General features: G+C 40.9%; 2 protein-coding genes across 3 annotated transcripts; both read right to left on the bottom strand.

Annotated features, from left to right (window-relative positions):
• Positions 1–246: 246 nt before the first annotated feature.
• On the bottom strand, positions 247–13,620 carry ccdc120a (coiled-coil domain containing 120a). Of its 2 annotated transcripts, none has more exons than XM_077728379.1 (10): positions 13,397–13,620; positions 6,873–6,970; positions 5,660–5,787; positions 5,467–5,580; positions 4,240–4,372; positions 4,104–4,160; positions 3,930–4,029; positions 3,313–3,857; positions 3,085–3,256; positions 247–2,999 (listed from the first exon to the last, which is right to left on the bottom strand). In XM_077728379.1, the coding sequence occupies exons 2-10, from the start codon at positions 6,904–6,906 to the stop codon at positions 2,894–2,896; spliced, it is 1,389 nt and encodes a 462-aa protein (XP_077584505.1). In that variant the 5' UTR covers positions 6,907–6,970; positions 13,397–13,620; the 3' UTR covers positions 247–2,893. The 2 variants fall into 2 exon arrangements, with proteins under 2 accessions (XP_077584505.1, XP_077584513.1); XM_077728387.1 differs by lacking the exon at positions 13,397–13,620 and adding an exon at positions 9,655–9,799.
• Positions 13,621–15,804: 2,184 nt separating this feature from the next.
• On the bottom strand, positions 15,805–26,959 carry hcfc1b (host cell factor C1b). The gene is made up of 32 exons (XM_077728225.1): positions 26,101–26,959; positions 24,937–25,085; positions 24,706–24,866; positions 24,441–24,643; positions 24,287–24,371; positions 24,078–24,184; positions 23,782–23,961; positions 23,418–23,705; positions 22,827–22,972; positions 22,581–22,751; positions 22,308–22,508; positions 21,785–21,868; positions 21,555–21,717; positions 21,216–21,322; positions 20,999–21,134; positions 20,761–20,930; positions 20,522–20,684; positions 20,100–20,281; positions 19,652–19,735; positions 19,255–19,338; positions 18,858–18,941; positions 18,479–18,545; positions 18,240–18,385; positions 18,005–18,166; positions 17,772–17,934; positions 17,549–17,680; positions 17,271–17,467; positions 17,113–17,193; positions 16,848–17,033; positions 16,163–16,460; positions 16,036–16,090; positions 15,805–15,952 (listed from the first exon to the last, which is right to left on the bottom strand). The coding sequence occupies exons 1-32, from the start codon at positions 26,270–26,272 to the stop codon at positions 15,892–15,894; spliced, it is 4,668 nt and encodes a 1,555-aa protein (XP_077584351.1). The 5' UTR covers positions 26,273–26,959; the 3' UTR covers positions 15,805–15,891.
• Positions 26,960–27,489: the final 530 nt, after the last annotated feature.

Here is a 27,489-nt window from a genome sequence, read left to right as displayed (position 1 = left end):
TTTGCATTAGTAATTGATTTATCGATTAATGAGTACACCTTGTAGTAGAATAAAGACAGATTATCCTTAACAAGAAGCAGTCTAATTATCCAATGAAAAATAAATGTCCCAGTGCCATGCAGGCAGAAAAAAAGTCAAATGTTTATTTTCAAGTTTAACATTTGATTACATAAAATGTGTTATTGACAGTCATTCTTGAAAAAGTACAAATGTTTCCAAAAAGATAGAAAAACTTGTGTGTTATTTTATGTTTTTTTTTTCAAATTCAACAGAGTACACCTGAACACTCAGCAGGTTAGTTTGCGGATGAAGACCAAAAAAAAAAAAAACATCTTATTAAAACCTGTGCTGTCTGGCTGTAGCCACATGACATCTATTTATGCACAGTGATTAGTCATAAAGTTACATTGGCAGGGCCATCCGTGCATTTGGTATCTAGAAGCCTGAAAGTGGTACCTGGGCCAATGTCATTATCACATAGCCATTTTCGAAACCATTAACAATCCATACACGTGAAAATAAAAGCACACAACTTCTACCGTTATCATCTGGAGTAGATAACAATCAATATTCATCTAATAGAAAGACAAAAAAAACATTGACAAATAAATAGAATACATCATACTCATCAGATGTGCTGACTTTATATCGACATGCTTTGTGAGTGGAACTTGGAAACCTGGAATGCCATTTTTGGGCAATTTTAAACCTGACTGGATAAGAAAAAAAAGTCAAATCTCTCATATTACAAAAGCCAGCATTTATGACTTTGAAGGTTATGAGCTTATAAACCAGGGGTAGGGAACCTATGGCTCGGGAGCCATATGTGGCTCTTCTGATGGGTGCATGTGGCTCTTTGCTAAATTGTGAAGTAAAATATGTATTTAAACCGCTGGTGACAGAGCCGAGTCCTGAATGCACCAATAAGAGCGCCACTATGGCGCTGACACTACCTCAAACTTCAATCATTTTTTAAAATTTTCATTAAACTTTTCTGCATGTATATTTTCATTGATTAGCAACTAAGTAACAGTGCTGTCAAAAGAATTGTACTTTAAACGTGGTAAAATGACCCAAAAAAAAAGAAAACTGACATCTAATTTTCACATTTTTAATCTTAAATTCAGAGTATTTCTCTCAAGGAATAAAATCTGAAAATATGAATTGTTTATGGCTCTCTATGTCAAAAAGGTTCCCGACCCCTGTTATAGCTATACATGGCACATTCCCGATAGCCAAATATCTACTGTGTGGCCAATAGAAACACTTCCTAATAAATAAGAACATACATTTGGGAATAAATTAATCCAATTACCTTAAAGAAACCAAAGATTTTGGTTATTGTTGTAGAAGCCCTTTCTGGCTAATCCACCCACCATGTTGTTGTCAGTCCTCAACAAGCTTTCAAAGTTTGTAAGTGGGCGTAGCTTAGACATTCCATAAATGCAATGTTGGTAATTAGAAGAGAAAAAAAAGTCCCAAAAACAAAAGACGCCTGAATGCATTAAGAAACCACACCATTAAAGTGGAGAGACCTGATATTACAAGTGAAATCTATACACAATCAATACACCACATATCAACATTCACTGGAACAATTCATCTCTTGAAAATGTGATTGTCACAGCAGTTGATTGGAAAATGTTCTCACTTGACATCTTATTGCTGGAATAAAAAGTTCATCTTTCCTGGTTTTTTTTACAGGGGTGCACATAAAGTAATTGGTGTACGCTTGAAAATACTCAAAATTGCCCCGAGTCAAATGTGCATTTGCATTCCAAGCATTTTGTTTTCTCGGTACAGGGTGTGTGTGTGTGTGTGCTGGGAGCTAAAACAAAGGTTGTACTCCCTTGATCTGATTCATCCTTTCTTTTTTTCATTCATCTGAATATATTTTAGTTGGAGGGCAAGGACAAAGCAATGGGCTTTTGGGATATTTCGGGCTATGAAAATGACATTTTGGCTGGCCATTAAAAACAAGAAGATAACTTCACTAAAATGCATAGTCTATCTTTTGGCTTAAGCATTTGCCCTTTTTGACCTGATGAAAAAGTCTTATTCTAAAGCCTGTTTTTTCATTTGCATTCATTAATTTTAGATAAAAAATAAATCAATTAATTAACCACCCATTTCTCATCTCTAAATTACATACTTTTCAGTTTAGTACTACGAGTTAGGTGATCTAATAGTGTAAAAATATATATTTTGGCCTATGTTTAGTCCCTGAGTGAAGCTGTTTTACTATTAGTCAAAGGTTTCCTTTAGTTGCTTTTTTATTACAACTTACTATTACCTGGAAAAATTCTCAATGTGAATATAGTACCTTTCCTCCTAATTTTTGTTGATTTGTGCCATTGGAATTAAAAAAAAACTTGCTTATTTTTGGCCAGGTCAGATTTTGGATGTCAACTGAAAATACAGATTTTTATTTTGCTGGCACTTGTAGGATGCGACATGTCATCCTCAACTTTTGACAGAAAAAAATTGAATTCTGAGAAAGGGAAAAATGCATTAAGGGATTGTTTTTTTTCCCTTGTCGCCCTGTCCAAATTTCTCTATGGGAATGTGGTGTGTTGAACTTTGCCAAATCATCTGATCGACTGTTTCACATTGTAAGTTTTTGTTTTTTAATTTGCTTCAGATCAGAAGTTGTGCAACCAAGTATCAACCCAACACCAGTTGAAAATTGCTATGTGCACCCCTGGGAGTTAGATTGGCCTGAGTCAAGGAAATCATCCAACAATGACATCCAGATTGTCAGTGAAGAAAAAAACACTTTCATTATTGCTCCGTTTCTTTTCAACTTTTGGCTCGAGGGAAAGTGCGAAAACTGAGCTGCTCAGAGTTGCTGGAGTGCAGAAGATCAATCATTCATTGTGTTGACCATACATCATCAAACCAGAGTTCCTGGTGATGCTTTTTCCAAGGAAGCTTCTCTGAGGTGATCTAGCTGCTGGTATGAAGGGGCGGAGTCAAGATAGAGTGAGCCGTCCACAGATCTATATATATAAATATATATAAGAGAGGGTTAGAGCAACACAGTGGCTGTGACACATTGCCATGGCGATAGTCCATCTCACTCACCTGCCGTGTAACGGTTGACCATGGAAGGTGACGGAGTGAGACAGAGGCAATTTGGCACCGTGCGTCGTCCGTCTACGCTGCAAAGCTCCTCCCATTTGGACTTTAACTTTCCCGTCGCTCTGATTGGTCTGGGGGGATCCCGTGGTGTTCCTCAGGTACCAATCCCTCAGACCTGTCAATTCAAGCGTCAACTCGAGCCCAATTCAAATAGCAGGCAGGAGTACGTACCTTCCAGGGCGAGTGCTTTGTGGAGGCTCCTGGTGGCGCCCTCTAGATGTACGTCCTGTGGGCTGGACAGGTGTGGTGGCGCCAGGTGGTTTGAGTCCGCCTGCGGGTGCGGCACCGGGAGGAAAGGGCCGCAAGATTTGGTGCGGGTCACTTTGACGCGTCGTTGCTCCCCCATGTGAACTTGGTAGGTGGGCGGAGCTCCAAGGGGTGGCTGGGAGGAGGTGGGTTGAGACTGCTGGCGCTGTTTGCTTAACACGTAGTCCAGCAAAAGGTCGCCGTAGCCACGCCCACGCCCCGCAGCGGGCCTCGTGTTCGCCGCCTGGGACCCCGTGACATTGCTTAAGCGCGACCTCTCCTGCTGATCCTTCTCAAGGGAGGCCGCATACTCGGGCAGCCGCTCAGATGTGTTTTTTGGACGAGCTGTCGCACAAGCTTTAGCCTCGCTCAGTGCCACGGACTCTGAAGGCCGTGCAGACGGCGAGCTGACGTGGGAGCGAGGTTGGGCAGAGTTCCTGTGGCTCTGGAGAGCCTCTGGAAGCTCAGACCTGAAAGAGAAATGCAAGCTATTTCACATAGTCTTTTAGCTTATGCTATTTCAGCTAAGCCATAATAACGACCTGTTACACACTGAACTGGTCCTTGTTTTGTTGTGGTAGTAACCCTCAATTGGAGAACCAGCAACGACCAACAGGGGGCGACTCTGAGGCACAAGTTCTTCTACGCACAAAGAAAGTGACGCTTGATGACATGATCATTGGGATGTTGTTTTGCCGTTTGTTTGCGTCTGTTACCGTTGTCATTTCCAGTCGAGTCTGACGTGGAGCTGCTCTCCCATCTCACTGTGTCGTCTGCAAACGAAACGTACTTGGACGTTTGCCCCTTACGCCACAATTTGCGCAAGTGTGTTTGTGTGTGCGCTTGTGTTACCAGTGTGACACCCTCTGTGCACAGTCATCTTTCCATGTTGTGCATGTGTGGTGTTGTGATCACGATCGTTGTGTTTTCTCCGTGTAGCACTGAATAAAGTTTTTTTCGTCTTCACACGTGCACTATCTTCTTCCTGCGCATCCACAAAACAAGAAAAGACAGAGAGTAAATAGCAGTAGATGGATTGATGACACTATTCTTTAGGTAACAAAAAGAGGAGTTAGGACAAATGATTGAAAAGATGAGGAGCGTGTCCAGCGGAGTATTTTTTTTACTACGGACTGAAGATTTGCTGCACTCCAAAAATGTATAAAAACTGTTTTGCGCTGACATATGGGGAATCAGCACAATATCTGCCATTAAAAAAAAATATATATATATATTAAAATGGCACGCATCTGTGATTTATGAGGCGGAATCATACGATGCACGATAGCACACTTGGGTGTGGTTACATAAGGGGAGTCCAGAGATTAAAAAATTACAGCAAGTCCCAAATCCTTTTGGGTCTTGATCTTTTAAGGAAGAGTAAATTTGCAAATTCCACAAACTGAAACTGAAAATAAAGTGTTTTAATCATGGATCTTTTTTTTTTTTAATCCCATTTATATAAAAATAGAAATTGTTGTCTTTTCTTCTTTTTTTAAAAACAAATCACAAAATATCACCTGGGAATGTTTTAAATGAATTGCAGTAAATCCTCTGGAAGTTTCAAATCTAACTTAACAAACTATATACAGTGTGGACTTTTTGGCAATGTTATAGCGGGTCAAAACTGCGACTGAGATTCTTCTGAGAAACCTATTAATAGGACCAAGGCCTATTGGGACAGCGGGGGCGAATTCAAGTTAAAATAGATCCAAATTTTTAAAAATTCCACACGTGCCTTTAATATGAGCCTCTGCAGTCTCCCTAAAAGTAAAAACTGAATTTGAAATGCAAGCAGCCAAGTCTTTTTCAAGTTATGTTTCAAGCCGAAACCAAGATGAGCCTTTTAACTTCTTGAACAAAGTACGCCAAAAGCTTCTCATCTCATTTAAAATTGAAACCTAAAGTTTTATTCAAGTCACTATATCGAACAAAGTTCAATCCATCCCTTATGAATAATAATGTTAGGTTATATTTGGATGTATTTAACTTGAATCCCATATGTGTGTTCATACACTGTAATACATAATGTACATGTTGACCAATAAAACAGGTAGGAGGAAACGACGGGACAATCACCTCTACTTTGTACTTCCTGTTTGCTTGCCGGGACGTGCCGCCTCTGCGTTTGACATTGGGGAGTTTCTCCCCCGCCGCCAGAGGGAAGTCACTGGGCAGTGAACCTGTTAGCTCCTTGCCAAGCACATTGACAGTTGACTAACCATGGCAACAGTGCAGGGTGACCCAGTGGAGTTCATTTGATGTCACTCACCGCCTCCTGCAGACACACACGCCTCAGCTCAGCCAGTCGTGCGCTGAGGAGCGACTGCAGGCTCCGCCTCCTCTCTTGTAGCTCCATCATGTGCTCCTTCTGCTTTCTGTCCCAACATGTGATTGGCGCTAGAAAACGCAGCCAAAACAACAAAAATTACCCAACTTGCGTGGGTCAAATTTCAGAGAAAGGGTCAAATAGGCAAGTCCTCAATGCCAGTATACTATTTTAGCCAATCAAATGTGAGTTGTCTCCTTGTCCCCTGTGATTGGCAATTCAGGTTGTCCCCCACCTCTGGCCCGAAGTCAGCTGGGATAGGCTCCAGCACCCCCGTGACCCGAGTTTGGATAAAGCGGTTCAGAAAATGAGATATTTTGAGGAAGGACTTTTATATGCATGCCGTTTACATTAAAACAAAAATGGCGTCCTCTGGTGGGAAACACCGGCACTATGATGTTGTGTTGTGTTATAGTATTCATTCCTTCCTTTTACCAAGAGATTATCCTCACAAGTGTCACGTGGGTTGCTCATACTCATACCTAGGGGAAATTTAGTGTTCAACTAATCTCCCCTGTATGTTTTTGGGATGTGGGAGGAAACTAAAGTACCCGGACAAAATCCTCGCAAGCCCAGGTAGAACATGCAAACTCTACAGAGAGGACAGACCTGGGATCGAACCCTCGACCTCAGAACTGCAAGGTCGACACGCTAACCAATCAGCCTCCAGGCCCACCCAAGTTATATTATAATATATATATATATTTATTGATATTTTGTAGAATTACAAATAACAAAACATGCCCAACTGCTACTCCTGTGGCTTGAGGACAAACAAGTGGGCACTGACTCAACAAACTGGCCTTTATATACGGCTGACAGGATTTGAACAGAGCTTGTTTACAAAAGACCAAGTGATGTGCCATCTCCATTTTTTGCCATTAACAATACTTTGGAAAAGTATCAGTTAGTGGAGAAATCTCTAAAGGTTTAAAAATCTGGCCTACCCACAGCACGCTGCAGATAAACAAACTTGTTGAATCAAATAAACACCTGATTTTGGTCAGAAAATGTCACAGTCCATCAAATAATCAGAAGCAAAACGACCTGTGTCTTTAAGTTACTATTAGAAATTAGCATGAAGCCATCTAGGTATGAGAACCTAACATAATAATCCATGTCCCCAAAACACACATGCATACACATTGTGCCTTACCAGGTGCTGAGATTAATTGACCTTTGACCTCCATGGCTTTGGTGTCCCATGTGATTCAGGCTCCTTCTTCCGGCCTCAGCCCAAGCAAAACCTCTTACCTAAAAGGCAAATCAAATACCCAATCAATGACACGCAGGGCTCACCATACACGGCATGATAACATACATTTGACTAGAACCCATTTGCATAACACGTTTTTCTCATATTTTAGACGTTTTTTGATCATTTCAAATGGTGTACGCCGCATAACAACTTTTGCACAGGTTTTTTTTAAGTCATTTTTTTGTAAAAAAAAAAAACAATCTTATTTTACCCATTTGGGCTCGAATCCGCATCGTCTCGGTCACTGGTAGCAGACGAAAATGTTATTATCGTTGACTGCTAATATTGTCAAGCTTTAAGCATTCCCCTTTCACGTCTCCCTTTTCACTATATAAATATAGCGCATCAGCAAGCAATGTACCCAAACAGTTAAGCTGTCAGCGTCATACAGCGACATCTACAGAATCTTGAATTCAGTGCACACAAAAGGCGCACACACTGACTGATTAGGCACCACGTCCACTTTTGACTTTTAAGTGGCCCTATGTGAGTATGCGAGGGGTTGCATTTGTATGGTTTATGATCACTTAATAAGGGGAATTACAATCAATAGAAAAGGGGGACAAGGTTGACAGGTATGCATTTGAGCTCATTTTAGGCTTATGTCAATGGTTTGATGATGGGATTCCAGTTTGGACATGAGAAAATATGCACTCATGCTCCTATATATATTAGATCCAATTTGCCTAGTTGACGGATTTTACATTTCATACACAATACCTGGTCATGCATGTACAGTAAATGTGACACCAGTCTGAATGTCTGTGAGAACAGGAAATGTATCTGAACAGGAAGCGGGAAGAGGAAGCCAGTGATGAAACAAAAGGAAAGCAGTGAAAAGTTAAAGAAGCAGAGAGGGAACATGAACAGCACACAGAAGACGATAAAGAGCAGGAAGGCTTTCGTATAAGCGACACCTGTCATTATGTAAACGCATGTGTTCATTGTGTTAGGAAAGCAACAAGGTAGTCAACAAACAAATCGTTTTAAATTAAAAGATTTTCAGTTGGTGGTTCCCTTGAGATTTTTTCAATGCAAAAACTGTGCCATAGCTAAAAAAAGCTTGGGAAAAACTGTACTAAACCTCCAAAGAGGTGGTCTAAGTTCCAGCTCAGGGTATACAACTGGTCAAACATGGTTTTGGTGAGACCATTATCGAGGCATTTTAATTTGCAGGTTTCAATTTATGCCACAAACACTGTACATTGGCACTGACCTCAATTCACAACATATCACAACAAAGAGCAGTTAAGGATTTAATGAACACTTACTGCTAAGACAGCTTTGAAGATTTTTCTCCTTATTTAATTTTAATGTTAAAATAGCAACTAACAGAATGCTAAGAAGAATAGAAAATATGATTGGCGATTTTCATTGGTTCAAATTCTATCCTGTAATTCTATTCTTTGTTTATATGTAGCGTGAAGCCTGTTCTACTGGTTAAAAGTTAGAAAAATATAATGCCAAGTAATTAGAACAGTATATATTAGTAAATATTTGACACTGCTGTATTATTGCACTTTCAGGAAACAATCTAATATCCATGCTTGCCTGTCAAAAAAGCAAGACTAACTAACCCACAGCAAGAAACACTAGCTCTTCTATTTTAACAAGCCTTAAGCAAAGATAAGCAGTCATTTACATTGTCCCCATAGAGACTAGTAGTATAATGTTGTCGGGGGTGATGAAAAGTCAGTTACCAGAGCAGAAATGTGCCTTAAATTTGCCAAGTGGAATTTTTGCATGTATTTTTATGAATATAAGAGTGAAATGGTTCTATTTAGGCAACATGTCATATCACCTACTTATATAAATTATTGAAGTGTTTCCACAGAAAAGATATTGTAAGTGAAATTGATGAAAAATCCAGGATGAATGTGGATATTAAGTCTCGGGTGAGCACTGTGAATTCTGAGCCACATTTGTCGATAGAATGGGCTAAAATTGGGACAGCTGGCAAATCGCTAACATCAGCATCAGCAGCGAAAAATGTGTGTCATTTCACTTCTCTTTCGCTGCTTCTGTCGAGGAGGATTTGAGAAGCAATTAGTACTTGAAAGTGCTGGATCTGTTTAACAGTAACACTCTAGTACATAAATATGACATGAAAGAGTTTGCTTCTTTATAGTGAGAGTCATGACGGTGCCATTCCCAAAGGGCGGTGTACAAATGTATATGCTAATGGGGTATGGCAGAATGAAATATTATCAAATATATAATCAATTATTTCCTTGGAAAAAAACATTGTGAACATTAAAGTTACTAAAGAACTAATTTCAACTCCGATCGACTGTCTAATTTGAAATCCTATGACTGGTGTTTTTCAGTTTTGCTTTAAATAAATCATAAGTCAACAAAGAAATGACTTGAATTAGCAGGAGTCCAAGTTTATAGAAAAAGAAATATTATAGGAATATTATGGGAATAGTCTTGTATTAAATGGAAAAGATATCATTACAATGGCAATATCTGAGAAAGTGTAGTAGTATTAGAGAAAAAGATTAGAAACAAAAAAAGGTTGCATCATGATCATCTTAAGAGTTAGGGGCAATATTATGGGAGTCATAAATTTCTGTGGGAAACAGTTGACTTACACTAGAACAGCAGTAAGCGTCTCAATGTTAAGGATGTTTAGCGACTAAAACAAAAAATCAGACTACAACTCAGACCCAGTGCCTACCAGAGTTGAGTCCAACTTCCTTTTTGCAAATCAATCAGGTTTGCTCCACACTTTCCAATGCGATTCCACCTTCCTAAATTCCCGGTCCAAACGGACCACTTCAGCCGGGCCAGTGCGGTCGGGGAAATGAACCCACAGGCTGACTGGTGACACACAATTAGCACTTCCCCTCTGGCCTTTCATATGAAAAGTTGCATTGACCGAAAATGACCTCATCGTTGAACAATAAGCCCTATTGTTTGTCTTATATGAAGAGTAAAGTGAATATGCTTTGTGCAAATCTTATGCCAAACTAAATACAGAATAGCAACCATTTGGACAGATACACTGGCCTTTCACAATTTAATTAATAATAATCAGAAAAGTTGGGTTTACCACTTCATTGGGGATTGTTAATACGTAACACTACGAACAATTGAGAGTCAGATAACAATCAGGCTTACTTTTACTTTGAAAAGAACTTTCTCTCTTTCTCTCACATTGGCTTACACACACATTGACATTCAAAGAGGTTTTCTTTTGACATGCATGTGTGTGTGTGTGTGTGTGTGTGTGTCTATGTTTCCAGTAGGGAAGCAGGAGGTGGGGCTGGAGTACTTTAAGGGAAAAGTCAGCCAATATCGCCTTCATGCGAGAGTTGTGTGTTTGACTGATCTGCACTGGCTGGAAAACAACAAGCAGATTGAGATGGGAGGCCGCCGCCAGGTCAAATATTAAATCTTAACCTTAGCACTTGCCAAATCCTCTTTAGTTAGTAAGTTCAAATGAGTTCAAAATGAAGGCTATAATATTCTGATTTCAGAAAACAATAATGCAGTATCTTGATGTCGTTTTGGAATGAATGTTTTTCACTTTTTCTACTGCAATCCCCCAACATAGCCTTACCAAATGGACTGTGTATCTGTGAGCTTCATTTTTATGAGATGAACCTTGAAAATGTCCTTCAACTCCCTCTGCTGCTCGCTTTCACACTCGGGCATTCATACACATGAATGATGGAAGATGCTGCCCGTGTGCCTTTGCGCCAGCATACATGCACACACACACACTTGTCGTATGTGTACGTGCGCGTGGTTGTGCGATTGATAGTGCGTGTGTAGCATGAATGTAGGTCAGGCTGCTGATGCTCGCCTGGCAACAATGTAGAAAATCCCAACTGTGAATCCTTGTGTGTGATTGGCTATGCGCGTTGAGCGCAGATCCAATAGGGTTCCCGCCCCGAGGCGCCGTACATGTGTCTGCGTCCATTTTTCATCATCGTAAATAACATTTAGTACATCTTAAACAATTACTTTTTAGCCTTCTTTGTCTTGTTCTTTTAAAACTGCTTAGCTTTGCTGCACATTTAAGAGTATTAATTACATAACAGTCAGTATGAAGCATATTTTAAACTCTCTAGACTCGTTGGCCAATGTTTCTATTTCAAATATTGTACGTTAAAAAACATAAACTAAATGTATCAAATAAACTGTAAAATTGGAATAACTATATTCACAGGTTGGTTATGAAATTATCCTGTTAACAAGCAAAAATTTGAAAGCAATATTTTTTAGTTTCATACAGGGTGTGGCCATATTTGGAAAAAGGTTACTATTATTTTATTTTCTCCTAGAACCATTGTCTGTTTGTACTGAAGCATGAAAGGGACTCTCTTAGTTGAATCTGTTTTGAGCAGAAATATTAAGTTCACTAAATAACACTACAACACTAACAACAGTCAAAATAACGATATTTTATGGGGGACAGAGGCCCCCTAAAACACGCTTAACAATGCCACTGCATATTGGCAGAGGCCTCTCATTTATTGACTAAGAAAGTAAGTTCACATATGAATTTAACTGTAATATAATTATATTAGAATTTAAGTACGTATTAACATTAAATGAAATTGTCCACTTGTAATAAAAAGTTCAGTAAAGTATATATATATATATATATATATATATATATATATATATGTATATATATATATATATATATATATATATATATATATATATATATATATATATATATATATATATATATATATATATATATATATATATATATATATATATATATATATATATATATATATATATATAACTACATATATATAACTACATATATATATATATATATATATAACTACATATATATATATATATATATATATATGACTACTTACATTTAAGAGTATAGTAAACCTGCATTCCATTTAGGAAAGCATTCAATTACCATAAGGGTCAAATTAGGCCACAATAACATAGAAAACAATGACTATAACAGTCAATATTTAGAGCAAATTAGTTCCATCTCATTACATCGTACTACTGTCGCAGCAGCATCAAGTGATGGCCCTTTTGATACACAGTGAGGTTGCGGGTTTGAATCCCAGTTTCTGCAGGTTAGGTGTAGAGCCATCCTCCCAAGTAAACAGACAGTCTAAAGTTAATCTAATGTAAATGTGGGTGTGAATAACTCACTGTGTACCTGACCAGGGTCTTGGAGCCACTTCTATGTAGCCACTTGTTGTCGTTTGTACAAAGGTGTAACATTTCTGGCTTCTCAACCTGTTTTGGAGGCTTGAGAATGTATTTTTCTTTTGCATTCGTTTTGTGACTGCTTTTTGGAGCGTAAAATGATGTGGCTTGGCTTAATAAATGCTACTAGAGTACAGTAAAATTTCCATGTGTTTGCCTGATGACAAGTACACAGTGTTGTGTGCAGGGTGGGGTCTCTCCGTTCTGTTGCAGACTGTGACATGCGGTGGCATGCATCTTCCCTTTTGTTCCCTGTTTTTAAACTATCCTCCCACGGGCTTGCATCGAGACAGCTACAACAAACCAAAGTCATCTGGGATCGGTCTCAATTTACCCACAATCCACATAAGGAGAAGCGCTCTATAAATAATGCATGTTAAAGGATTTATCATTCATGGTGTTAAATGCCGCACTGATGCGTAAACAGTTTTTCTTGTAATGCCAAATGAAGATACAAATTAATGTGTTCGACAGTCTGCCTAAATATTCATTGAAGATGAACAGAACATAAAAAAATTGCTGTCTCATCAACTTTAACACCTGAGTTGAACTTTCCTTTCATGCTTGATGTCACAAAACTTCCCTTGTTGACCTTTCAAATTACAAACATGCATACGACATCACTTTGACCACTGAATGGAATTTGTTGCCAACTTAACCTGATGAACATATTCATGCAATAGCTACATTTCATTGTTTCATCTAGTAAATGCATCCAATATTCTCTGATATGCATTAGCAGTACTAAACATACCGGATCCAATAGAAAAAATGATTAATTTGGTGCTAATTTTATGATTGCTAAAGCTAGAAAGATCATTCTTATCCAGATTTCAAGTCACTTGAATCATATTGCTACCCACTTGTTACCCAAACATAAGTAAGTGCGTGTTTACATGGTCGCACGATCACGTGACTTCCTTTGTTGCCTGTCCAAATAGTTTATTACCTAGGACACGTGATTGATTTGAGACCCTCCTGATGAGGTGCCGTACTGTAGGGTGGGGCGGGTTAGGGTTCCTCCGCAATAACATGTCTCCCACTGTCCAAACTCCAAACCCAGACGCGTCTGACCAGCTTCCTCGACTCGAATCAACGCGAGGGGCAAACAGAAGAACAAAAAAAAGCGCATCCCAATATACAATACTTAAAATCGCTTACATTTTAAGAAACGTCCGAATGGTTAACAGTCGTGCAACACGGTGCAGATCTCTTACCTGGACCACCTGCTCGCGTGCCCGTATGGCAGTCCGTTAGCAGCATCACGCAAGCGAGCGTCGATCGTTTCCCACGTCGACGTGCATGGACAAATCGACGGGTAAGGTCGGTAAAAAATGATCATCGAGGATCGATTGCGTCGCGCCTCTTCCTCGCCATCCTCTTGCTCGTCTCCTCATCGGCACTCGGGAAAGCTCAGCTCCATGTGCGCCAAGATGCGCGTCCTCGAGACGATATGCGCGTGCTCACGTCAGGCAGCAGAAGGGCGGGTGGGGAAATCGTTTAAAAAATCAGGGGTGTGCAAACTTTCTTCTCCGAAATCAGAAAAAAATACTAAATGATGCAACGACCAACTTAAGATAAAAAAATAAATAAATAAAAATTATACTCATTTTCTGAACCTTTTATCCTCACCAGGCTCACCAGCCAGCCAAGGTTTATCAAAACCATGTCCAATCTAATTTGATTGGGCGGTGGCCAATTCTCCAGTGAAATTAGATTGGACATCTATAGTCGTCAGTAGTAGTGAAACATGGTCACTCAATGGCAAGCTTCCCACTTGAAATGGATTTGATGTATGTACCGGCCAATGGTGGTGAATGAGTAAAAGCAAGCAACAAAATAGTCTAACGATGCCTTTGGGGTACCATGGGATTGATTCCCGGTTGTGTCAGGAAGGGCATTTAGTGTAAAACTAAGCTAAATCATCAACTACAACAACCTCAATATAAGAAATTTAAAATGTTTTAAAAAATCATTCATTTATTCATTTTCTGAACCGCTTATCCGCACAAAGTTTGTGGGGGGTGCTAGAGCCAATCCCAGCTAATTATGGGCACCAGGCAGGGGAAACCCTGAACCGGTGGCCAGCCAATCGCAGGGTATAAGAAGACATGTCCAAGTTGAATAGAAAATATACATTTGGTCAAATTGACTTTTACATTGCTGGACCAAAATCATTCAAAGCAAGTTCTTATATAACAGGACGTCACAAAATTCATCAATCCCATAGTTCAATTTTAAGGGATCCAAGCAATGTACGTATGTCAGTCAGGAATAAAAAGGATCTAAAAGTCTTTATTGTCCAAAGGGAATATTCACAAACATGTCAATCATATCCGGCTTTATACGCCAACAAAAGAGAAGAAAAAAAATGAATGCACCTTATCTTGCTAATAGGCCAACATGGAGGGGGAGAAATTGTATAGACATGTATGTGTATAATAAAACAAAGTATATGTATTTATAAAATCTGCCAAATGCTTTGTTTTCACTATAATATTGTTGTAACTAGGAAATTATTATTAGAAATATAATTATAAATGAATATAACCAACATTAAAACTGTATGTATGTATATATATATATGTATATATATATATATATATATATATATATATATATATATATATATATATATATATATATATATATATATATATATATATATATATATATATATATATATATATATATATATATATATATATATATATATATATATATATATATATATATATATATATATATATATATATATATATATATATATATATATATATATATATATATATATATATATATATATATATATATATATATATATATATATATATATATATATATATATATATATATATATATATATATATATACGTGTGTATATATATAGATATACACACACATATATACATATTAGTCATATATGTATGAAATCATTTTTAAATTGTGTACCAAACTCTGAAATTGGTATATGAATGCAATCTTTACTTTGCGACATATTTGTTACAGTACTAATCTAAATTTGTTAGAGCTCGGACCGGAACCCTACCCAGACACTCAAATTGATTCACATTTCCTACAAAAACCATGTCGTATTCCAACAAATTAAATTACATTGAATGGAGTAAACTTTATAGCGTTTTAATTTTGTCGTAGGATGCCATTCTGTTTTAATCTAATGTGAGAAAAAGTTTACTATTTATCCTGAAGGAGTCATAATCGGGGAAATCCGTTAAGCAAGGATTTTTTTTTTTTTTTTAAATGTTAAATCCTTTAACCATGATTCCTCGCTGTAACACAGCCAAAGGATTTGTATTCTTGCTTTTGATGTGGCTTTTTTTTAATTTTCACTATTTTAAAGGATGGAAATACTGCTAGTGCAATGCTAATTTTCATCAGTACGTCAATGGCCTTTTCTAGGGTTTAATATCCGCACAGCTACAATACATCAAAGTTAAGATTGCATTTGGATCCTGTGTATATATGTAAATTAGTGTGTGTATAGATGTATATCTATACACAATGTAAGTAAAGCTACATTGAGGAATATTTTATTGCTGGAGCTAGAAAATAATTTACTTTTAATGGCTCTGTAGATGCAATCCCTTTGTCATCAGACAGATGGTTGACCTTTCAACATTTAATCATTCTAGAAAGGGGGGAAAGTGACAAAAGGTGGTGATAGATCAATGTACAAATTTCCATGAAGACCTCAGCAGGGCATGGAGTCCTTTGACTGGTCGCCTTTGAGCTTCTTTGGTGCGACAGATTTACTGAAGACATAAGATTAAAACACATTTCTTCAGCACCCTCAAGAGACGTGACAACATGAATCAAATAATCAGTTACTACTCACATGTCAGGAGAGGATACCGGTCGCTTGCTGGCGGCTTTGGTGTCTTTGCTGGTTTCTATGGAAAACATAGAACAGGTGAAGTGCATGACAAACGGCAACTTTTTCCTGTAGTCTTGGTGTTGCCCACCTTGAAGCCACCGGACCTGCGTGGCCGGGCCGTAGCCCTTCTGGTTGCGAGCGGCAATGCGGAAGATGATGGCCGGCTTGGTGGTGTGATCAATGTGGGCGTTGTTGAGGCTGGTATTTTGGACCAGGCATGATGGGCTGGTGCCACAGTACACCCTCATGAAGGCCAGTTGGGCAGGACCGGACGAGGAAGCGGCAGTGCCCTGGGACGACTGGATTGCCAGATACACGGAATATTCTGTGATCTTCCCTGACGTGACAGCTGGAGGTTCCCAGGTGAGTTGAGCTCCGCCTAAATTCTGTAGGAACAGAAATGCAAATTGTGAAATCAAAATATAAAAAGTAAAATCTCAGATTTTTTTTCAAGACGAAGATCCTATCTTTTGTTTTTGCATGATTCATGGGTATGATGTTTCAAAAATTAACTTGCATCAGCGCGTACAAAAATATATTTCCAAAAAAATACCTGCTGTTGCTATGTGAAAAAAATAAAAAAATAAAAATACTATAGAATACCATACTTATTGTCCTAATGCTTAGAGTTACAGGTAACTCAGTTATATTTAAACACATTAAAAATTAGAAAAGGCCAATTCCATTTGTCAACAAAGAAGGTAATCATTACTTGGTTGATGTTAGGTAAGCAGGCAATCCAGCAGGTTGTTACATGAGGACGTGTGCCTCACCTTGCTAATTTTGATGGCGCATGGCGCTCCAGGGAACCCAGGTAGACATGTTTTAAATGCAGATACTTCCGAGAAAGCTCCGCGGCCACAAATATTAATGCCGGCTACACGGAATTTGTAAGCCGTCCCTGGCTGAAGCTCCATCTTTTTCATCTGACTGTAGTCTGGCATCACGCCGGAGTGGTGCTGTAGGAAGTACAACCAGTGAGCTCATACTTGGAAAGCGGAAAAGGATGATATTTTGTGAAAAATTGAATTTTCTTACATCTACAGTGACATGGTCATCAGGGATGTAGTAGTGAGAGACGGACATGTTGGTCACTCTGACGATTCCTACATCAAACCACTAAGTGCAAACACACACAACACAAATGTGGTCAAGTTACTTTGTATGGCGAGTTACATTCGACGCCGTCTCCCAACCTCATTGGCGCTGATGCCGTTGGACACATCATTGACTGGGGCAGCAGGTCGAGCTTTGGGGCTAACAGTCAGGGCGGGGGCGGGGCTAAAAGTGCTTGCCAATCGAGCCACAGCGCTGCTCACAGCGGACGATGCCGCCTCAAGGCCATTGTTCTCCGCCACAGGGTCATTTAGACTGTCTGCTGGAGCGAGACCCTCTGAAAATGAAGAGGGGGAGTCAGAAAGCTCAGTGATTTAGTAGCACAAGTGGCGATATGACATACAGATGTAAGCAGTACCTGTGGGCACGGGGCCGGGATCCGCCTCCTCTCCTGCTTGCAAGTCCTGTAGCTGTTGTTGTTGTTGGACCAGAGCAGCGAGCTCCTCCTGAGTCAGCACAATTGGAATGGACTGCTCGGACTCGGCGCCATCTGAGAAAAAAAAAATTGTGATTCCGTCATTATACTAGCACCTTTATTCCCACAAATCCTGGAGATTGTACACTTGATAATTGTGTTTTACCGATGTGCCCCGCCGCTTGCAGGAAAGCCTGTATAGTAAGATTTTGCGAATCGTCTGTGGACAGCCCATCAGCCGTCACCATCAGTGTCGTTGTGTTTCCGGTGTCCATCTCGCCGCTCACCCCTTCTGATGACATCAGCTCCTGAGGAGGCGTGTCCACGGACTGAGCATCAGACAAATTGGTGAGAAGATGCACACTTCTTTAAGTCTTTAAAAGGTTTGGCCTACAGTACCTGAGCCGCCTCACTGCCTTGCAACAACAGAGTTGCAGATGACGACATCACATCCTCTGATTGGCCCCCTATTTGCATAGGCTCTTCTGTTGCTTCTATTGCCGGGGCGACGGCTATCTCATCAGTCTTGACTGCATCTTCTCTGACCAACGAAGAGATTTCCTACCAACATACACCAGCACTTCAGTGATGATTTTAACAGGTGGGTGGAGGGATGGGGGTTAATTGTACTTACAGGTATTGCCGGACCAGGTGTGGGTGTGGCCTGTGTAACTGTGGTAATGGCTCTGCCTTGGCTGATGGCAGCAGAAGAAGCAGGAGCAGAAGAGGGAGACAAAGCGGGCTCTATGGAATCTCCTTGAATCCCGTCGCCCTGCTGAGCTACAGTTAACATAGCAAGTGTGGTCATTTAAAAATAGATGCAGACAAAGAAGCGGCTGATTTAGAACAAAAAGCTTAGTGTAAGGAGGCTACCTGTGGCTGTGGTGGCAGTGTTGGTGGTTCCAGTTTCGTGTGTCTCACATGGTGGATTGGAGCATACCTGTCATCAAGTTGTAAAAAAGATAAGTGTGGACAGTTGCAAATTGACTGCAAGCTGGATGTGTAGAAATATTAGTAGTACACAGTGGAACCGTCTATCTTAAATCCCAAAAAATAATTGAATTGAATGCTTTTTGTCATTATAGTACGCAGAGACATTTCCATTAACCGAGAACTGGGAACCTCATAATTTTTCACTGACCCTGTTGTGCTGTAAATTTAGTTAGATTTAATTTTAGACTTTTGGAAAAAAAAGTTGCAATTAACGTTGTGTATGTATGTGAACATTTTGTTTCAACTATGGCTGGCTTACCTGATTTAGTCCTCCCGCTCCCACTGTGGTGGCAGTGTTGGTTGTTCCAGTTTCGTGTGTCTCACATGGTGGATTGGAGCATACCTGTAATCAAGTTGTAAAAAAGCTAAGTGTGGCCCTTTGCAAATTGACTGCAAGCTGGATGTGTAGAAATATTAGTAGTACACAATGGAACCGTCTGTCTTAAATACCAAAAAATAATTGAATTGGATGCTTTTTGTCATTATAGTACGCAGAGACATTTCCATTAACTGAGAACTGGGAACCTCATAATTTTTCACTGACCCTGTTGTGCTGTAAATTTAGTTAGATTTAATTTTAGACTTTTGGGGAAAAAAAGTTGCAATTAACGTTGTGTATGTATGTGAACATTTTGTTTCAACTATGGCTGGCTTACCTGATTTTGTCCTCCCGCTCCCACTGTGGTGGCAGTGTTGGTTGTTCCAGTTTCGTGTGTCTCACATGGTGGATTGGAGCATACCTGTAATCAAGTTGTAAAAAAGCTAAGTGTGGCCCTTTGCAAATTGACTGCAAGCTGGATGTGTAGAAATATTAGTAGTACACAATGGAACCGTCTGTCTTAAATACCAAAAAATAATTGAATTGGATGCTTTTTGTCATTATAGTACGCAGAGACATTTCCATTAACTGAGAACTGGGAACCTCATAATTTTTCACTGACCCTGTTGTGCTGTAAATTTAGTTAGATTTAATTTTAGACTTTTGGGAAAAAACAGTTGCAATTAACGTTGTGTATGTATGTGAACATTTTGTTTCAACTATGGCTGGCTTACCTGATTTAGTCGTCCCGCTCCCACTGTGGTGGCAGTGTTGGTTGTTCCAGTTTCGTGAGTTTCACATGGAGGATTGGAGCACACCTGTTAGCAAAAAGGCATTCAATATAGACAATCTTTGGGGGAAAGTGAGGAGGCTCTTGCACGCAAAATCAGAGACTGATCAAGTCACACGAGGAAGTCCTGGTTTTCTGCCCAAATAACAATTAGGAGTTTGAAATCCACTTTGTAGCCATTTCGAACACACTAAACAACTTCCTACCATGTTTTCCCTGGTTTTATACTGAAGCTATTATCTCTTTAAACAAAATAAAATATAGCTTTCAGTATTTCAGGATTTTCTGTACCTGATCAAGTGTGGCAATGTTTGTCTGCAAAACCACAGAGTAGATATTTATATAATGTAAGTCTTGGTCAAGCACTGGATGACTTTCTTTTGGTATCTTACCTGCAGTACTTGACTTGTGCCCGCCGTCGCGACAGTGGCGGTGTTGGTGGTTCCAGTGTCATGGGTCTCACAAGGTGGGTTGCTGCACACTTTGTCGGCGATGGTTGCAACGGAAACAGTAGCAGTGTTGGTGGTACCCGTGTCATGTGTCTCGCAGGGTGGGTTGGAGCAGACCTCAGTCACTGTGCAAAGTGTAAATATAGCTCCAGTAAATATCAAATGCAATTTTGTTTCACTTCTCCACATAATCTTGCTTATAAAAAAGGTAAACTTCATCAAAAGGAGTTATTACGCTAATAAAAATTCACTCTAAAAAAAAAATGAATCCAGTATGCTGTTGATGTTTGAGATGAAATAGGACTTTTGAAGATGAATCGATTCACATCAGTGCTTATAGTTTCACTTGTGGGAATTTGACCTACCTGCACTCACAACATCGCCACTCTCGCCTTCCTGACCACTACTTGTAAGCGTGCTCGTCGTACTTCCCGGTTCTTCTGATGTGGGGGAAGCCATGATGGAGACAGGCAGATCCTGGACCAACGACTGTCCTTCTGCTCCGCTTGGGGTCATGATTAAAGTGACCTGTAAGGCCAAACGTTGGACTATGTAAGCTTCTAAAATGAGATTCACAACCAGAGATTGGACACATGTGCGCAACCTGCTTGGGTCCAACACCAACAGCAGCTGTCGCAGTGGTGACCTGGTTGGTGAGCGCAGCAATTGTTGCCAGAGTGGTGATGGGTGTGGCAAGCGAGGCACTGGTGTTGGTGGTCAAACCTGCCACTGCGGTAGCAACACTTCGCGATATGGTGCCCAGACTAGACACACCTAGAAGAGTAAGATAGTCTTCTTTTAGTCTGTTCAAGGATGTGCAAAAAGGAGCATCCGCTGTTTACCTGTTGTCCCCTTTACAACCAGCGTAGTGACCCCAGGCTTGGAGCCAGTGGTGCCTGGGGTCACCAGTCTGACTCCGCCCTTCGCGATAGTCCTGAGGATAGTTCCCGGCGTCCCTGTAGCCCCTTTCAATACCACCTGTGGACAACATGGCATTTTGAGTCGCACGGCCTGTGCGTGGCACCCTCTTAACTATTACCACAAAAGAGCAGGTTTTACCTGTGTGATGCCCTGCTGGCTGGCTGAGATTTTGGGGACTGTTGTGATGATTTTTCCGGCAGCCCCTGGTGTCCCCACCTTGGTTGTGAGAATTGTGATCGGCCCACCTGTTAGGGAGATACTTTCGTCATGACTGCACTGTTCAACGAAAATGTGGTTTTATGTTTTTATTTGTATAATGACTGAATAATCCCAAGCACCCCTTGGTATTTGTCATTTTAATTACTTAATCAAGGATGTGCATGCTTAGAATGCCTGCAACATTGCTGTCATTTTCTTGATCATTTATCATATGGTCGGCTACACATGGTAACACATGGACTTTTTCCCTTCCTTTACCTGTGCCCCCCTGAAGTGCAGACATAGGAATGGTCTTTATGATGGTAGCACCTGGCTTGGAAACAACTGAGCCTGTCTGGGGACTGCTGAGCACAGTGGTTTGCCTGCCGTCTGCAGAGCTCACCAGCTTCAAGATTGTTCCAGTAGGAATGGTGCCCTTCGCCTAATGGACACAAAGATTGTTAGCATGCACTTGATAGCCAACTGGGAAACTACTTACGAAAAACTACCTGTAGGATCTGTGCAACGGAGCTGCTTGCTGTTTGACCAGGTTTCGACTGCACCACAGACATCACCTTTCCCAGATTGCTGATCTGAACACGCGTGTAAAGTAAGATTTCATTAGTTGACTTAGCAAAATGATGAACAAGGTCACAGACGTATCAAAATGTTGACCCATCCACATCACATGGCTTACTCTTCACTTCAATTATCAGTAAGCATTAATCTAATTGCATTAGGGTAGTGAGAAACAAGACTATAAAAACAGAAGTAGTGGATGTGCGAACACAAAAAAGCTCAGGGGAAGATGTGGATAACCAGGGAATATCTGTAGCCTTGATCTTCCTGATTTATTTTGAATGATTTTTTTTAAGCTGGCCCACAAAATGCAACACTTCTATATTTGTTACGTGTGAATGATTGAACAAAAGCAGATTTGCAAGCAATTGTCATGATGTTTGACATAACAAATCCAACCAGCTGGCTTTGAGGTCATATTCTATGAGATCAGCATTAAGTGACATCACTCACCAGAGCATTACTCGTTCCCATGCCCATTGGGCTGTTAACCAGTGTGTAGGTCTTGGTGACTCCCCCTACCACTGTGGTAACCGTCCCAGCTTTATGGACTGTAATAATTGGTCGGTTGCTAGTGCCAGGGCTGGAGACGACAGTTGTGCCACCCAGCTGAGCGGCAGCGGTTTTCAGGATACGGGTCGCAGGGTTACTGACCTGTCAAGATGAAGCGTCAAGGACTGAACTGTGCGCACATACCACATGGAAAAATGTATCAAAGAAGCCTACCATTGTAACAGGAAGGCTGCCGGATCCAGGACTGACCGCTATTGTCTTAACAATAGTGGCTCCCGTTGGCACGTTAAGTAATGTTGTCGTGGCTGGGGTAATCTTACGTGTAGCAGCAGCTGCTGCTGCCAGCGCCGCCATTCCACTCATCTGAGGACCGCTACTGATTGGCTGAGAGCAAACGGGAAGCACAGGGGTTGGTCTCTCACGCAACACACGATATTGGAAACGTGCAGGTCCACTTACCGTAGCTTGTGCAACCTGGGCAGGCACCATCATGCGAACATTTGCAGGAAGTGTGGTCACGGTGACCGGGTATTTGGGTGTGGCTGGTCGCACAGTGACAAACGAGGCACCGGTTGTGGCTCCTTGAGTGGCCACCTTTAGGACCGCTGTCGAAAAATATGAGCCAGGTAAGTCACCATCACTATATTCTTTTGCACCATTATACAAACACTTCAAACATAAACACCTAAATACACCTCATCACATTAGCCTAACAGTGAATCTTGGCTTCCTTACACAGGCTCTACTTTAGCCCATCGCTCACCATGTGTGCTAAACTATACACCAGGTAACTTTAACTATTAGTATGTTAATTCAAATTTGGGGTACATTTTGTTATGCAACACTGATGAAATCAACTTAAACATGTACTGCAATTTGAAATTAACAGCCCATTAAAACACCATGACTGTGGAAAGGTACCACCAAAAATCTTAAAAAAGGAAGCAAGTTAAATGACTAAAAACATAGGAGAAAGCTAGTATAATCACAAATTTGAAACACAGGAGGAATTAGGAGGGAACCAGGTCAGAATAAAAAAAACAAACGTACTTGGACCTTTGGCAGCTAACAATGAGTTTGCAGATGCGGTTGCTGCAGGGGACTGGGGCACTAATGTGAGGCGTGGGGATTGGCTTGTCAGACTTGCTGTGACAGGCGTCGAGCTCTTCAAAGGGTTAGCTGTTGCGGCAGTTGGGCTCGCCACAGACGTAGTGGGAATGTCGTACTTCTGTATCTGCAGCAGGTAGGTTTCAGCAGTCTGTGATGGTCCCCAGCTCACTTCCAGAGAAGAGGTGTTGGCCCGCACCAGCTGGACTCGGGTCGGAGCATTGGGACGCTCTGAGGACAGACACAAATGACTTGTTAAAAACTGTGGAAGGAAGGTGGCATTCCCTTAAGGATAGCAGTTGCCCACCTGTCTCCAAGTACCAGAGGTCCTTGCAGCAGACCTGGTTATTCCAAGCCTTCCTGTATCCGTCTCTCCCGCTCCAGACGTAAAGTCTGGAGTTGATTGCTACGCTGCAGTGACCAGCGCGGGCTCTTGGAATGCTGTCCTCCTCGCTGTCCATTTCCACCATCTCCCAGCATAGCGTGTCTGTCCACAAATTGGAACAGCAGCATGTGGATTAGTTTAGTTTGACCAATTCACACACTTCCACCAGTTTGTCTTTCAATTATGTCACTGTTAAGGATGTGGGTGTGTGCTTTTACCAAGATTAAGGCAAGCCAGTGTGTTAGTGCACTTCCACTCCTTCTCATGTGTTGCCACTTTAACATCATCCATCAGCAGAGGAACCCAACCTCCAAACACGTACATCCTAACAGACAGTTGGACAGGGTGAGAGACAGGTGTGTGAGATGGGACAGGCAATAAGTTCATTTGAGCGATGCTAGCTGACCACATGTTTGAGCCACGTTACTTGTTATGGACAGTTGTGGCTGAGTGCAGGCTGCGAGGCAACGGCGCAGTTCCACTAAAATCCGGTTTGCTCCAGACGAGCGAATCTGTAAAATCACGGTATATCAATTGTCATGGTATATTTGTTTTTGAGTGTGCGCTATCATCGATCTTACCGATATCGAGCACCCATAGATCACCCAGCCTGCAGCCGCTCATCCCCCCGTAGATAATCAGGCGGTTTCCGTGAACACCACTTGCCACCACTGCAGTATGACTTTCTCTGGGAGGAGGCGGCTGCCCGGATGTCAATGGAATGTCCCAGCAGACAACGCTGGAGCCCTGACGCAGTTCCAGGGAGTACAGGTCATTCAGGTACCTGAGAAGAAGACCGAGGTTACTCAAGTGTTTTAAAGACACCAATTCAATGTTTTATATTACCGGGGAATGTTGTTCTTGGGGTCTTCACTGTCATTGGCCAAGCCTCCGAATAAAAAGCAGCGATTACCAATCAGGGAAAAGCTGTGACCGAGACGGGGGCAAGGGGGCGGGTTGTTCTTTGGTGCCTTTGCTTTCAGACGCTTCCATTCCCAGCGACTGGCCTGATGGATATGTTTATTGCTCACATGACTGTTTCCAAAAGACGGTTAGAAATCGGACACACATACTAACCTGCAGCTCGTAGAGATCGTTGCTGTACTTTCCGTATTCCACCATTCCTCCAAACACCAGCAGTCTAGTGCCATCACACACAAACCCATAAGCAGCACAGCCTGGTGGGATGTCCCCTCGCACAGCAGGGATGAACCACTGATTAGTAGCTGTGGATGGGGAGGTCAGAAAGGAGGAGGGAAAGTGAGGACAGCAACAGATGAAACTCATGATGTGACATATTGATGAAAAACAATGTTACAGATTCATAAAACAGAACAGTATGGGGTTTATTATGATATATCTCCAAAATACTTAACATTACAACGACCCTATAACAATAGTTGAATTTATATGAACTGGCAAGTTTTACTTTCACATAATTTAAGTGCAGAGCTGAGATTCACCATATTGCCAAAAGTATTTGGTTTAATCAATAACTAACTGACTAACGAGTAATCCAATTCCTAATGCATTGGTTGTGGTTTAACGTATACGGGTGTTGAAGTTTGTAGATACAACTATTCTGGGGCGCATTTTTAAAAGATTTAGTAGTGTGCTGATGTGAATTTTTAAAACTTCTTTCAGAAGCAATTTGTAACATTACGTCACATTACATATTATATATTACTGAATGGGAAGACCATGCTCCCATTTTTCTGCTCTAGTTCAAATCAAGATTCTGCATGTCTGTTAAGTCCATAGATAACTTTTACTAAGGAAATATTTTGGACAATACAATACTCCCATTATTATGTGAAACGTTTGGCTATGGTAAAAATCGTATTAATCCCTATGGATTATGGTGCTTAAATTCATAAACAACCACGGACGAATACCTTTGGCAATCTATATAGTACATCTACGTCCAGACACCCACAGAAAGAGGGGCGTGTCCCTGTGACGTTACATTGTTTTCAGTAAAAACGCGCCATTTTTCTTAACATTCGGCACACAAATTGATCAAGCCTTGGCGTGTCAACAATCGAATCATAGAAACGAGTGTTTCTAACACCACGGATTCTCATAAATACGCACGACAACGTTACATTATAGTCACTCAGATCTACGCTTCCATCTTTGTTAGTTGAACCGCTTGCAAATGTTAAGCGATGTGCACAACAGGAACCCATTTTACACTGTGTGAGGCTCATGTTTGAGGATCGTCGGTACCGATAGGGATACCTGTGTTGTAGACGTGCAGCTCGTCCACAATACCCTCGTTGCCACCACCAAACACCACCATCAGTTCCTTGATCGCCACGGCCCGGTGTCCGTGACGGGGCCGCGGTACGGGACCGCTCCATCCGAGGACACGCTTCCAGCGGGGATGAAGCACCACAGGCTCGACCTCCATGTCCTTTAGATCGAGTCCACCACTAACAATCCTTGTTGAGTGGAAAGCGGAAACCGAATGAAAAGTTGTAGTCCGTCCACGCCTTGCGCCGCGCTGTGGTATTAGCACGCCAAATTGTGCTTGGGCCTCAAACCATGCACTTTTGCTAAAAAGTAAAAAGCGACGATGGATCCTTTTGTATCCACAGTGTAAAAAACGCCTTTAACACTTTTACTAGTTCCAATGTGCCACTTACAACCATAGTGGCTACGGCGACGAGTCCGCCATTTTCTGCCGGTGAAAGCAGAGTGGACGGGAAGTAAGCACAATCGCCAGGCTTTGCAGGCTCACAGTTACCCCAAAGAACGATCACGCATATCCGATAAAAGGCGAGTACCTTGGTTTAAATATGCGCGTGTGGAAAAGCTCCGAGGAAACAGAATTCAGCTCTTAAAAATACAGATCAGCGCGTATATGCGCTGGGATGGAAGGCGCCATTTTGCTGCTAACGGTAACCAAACAAACCAGCGCGAGACGAGCGCAAAAAACAGCAGGGTCCTGCTAGCTGGGGGCTAAGCTATGCTAAGCTAGTGGCTAAAATATGCTAAGCTAGTGGCTAAACTATCCTAACCACAGGAACTTCACTCGTGCCAAGTTTGGATAAAAACAAACACGCATAAAAATGGACCGAAAATGACAGATCGCTCGCTAGCCAAAAAAAAAAACGACACACGTTCAACCCAATTTTATCCAGTTGTAAGATTTTAGTATTTAACCCTTTAATGGACGAATTATGATTATTTTTCCCTACAACTTTTATGATACATTATTATAGTCTCAAATGCGACACCCGATTTACATTCATTGTTAGTATATCCCACATCAATTTTTCAATGAGCAGTAAAAAAAAAAAACAATATTTGAATTATTTTAAATAAAATGATTTAATTTAATTCATTTTTGCAGGGAAAAAAGTAAAAGCTGGCCAGAAACTAGTACACACCCTCAATTGGGTCCCGGCCATTCGTGTGTATTTAAATAGTAATGTATTAAGAAAGTAATTAATATAAAAAAATGAATTAATTCATTTAAATGACATGAGGTAGCCCAGTGAGAAAGTGGTTAGCACTTCGGCCTTACAGTTCTGGGTTGAGGCTCCGATCCCTGATGGATCCTCACTGTGTGGAGTTTGCTTGTTTCCCAGGCTTGCATGGGTTTTCTCCAGGGACGCTCCAGTT

This window comes from Stigmatopora nigra, chromosome 1 (assembly GCF_051989575.1).
Source record: "Stigmatopora nigra isolate UIUO_SnigA chromosome 1, RoL_Snig_1.1, whole genome shotgun sequence".
Lineage (NCBI taxonomy): Eukaryota > Metazoa > Chordata > Actinopteri > Syngnathiformes > Syngnathidae > Stigmatopora > Stigmatopora nigra.
Note: the sequence above shows the minus strand (reverse complement) of the source record. Positions and strands in the feature narration are given on the sequence as shown.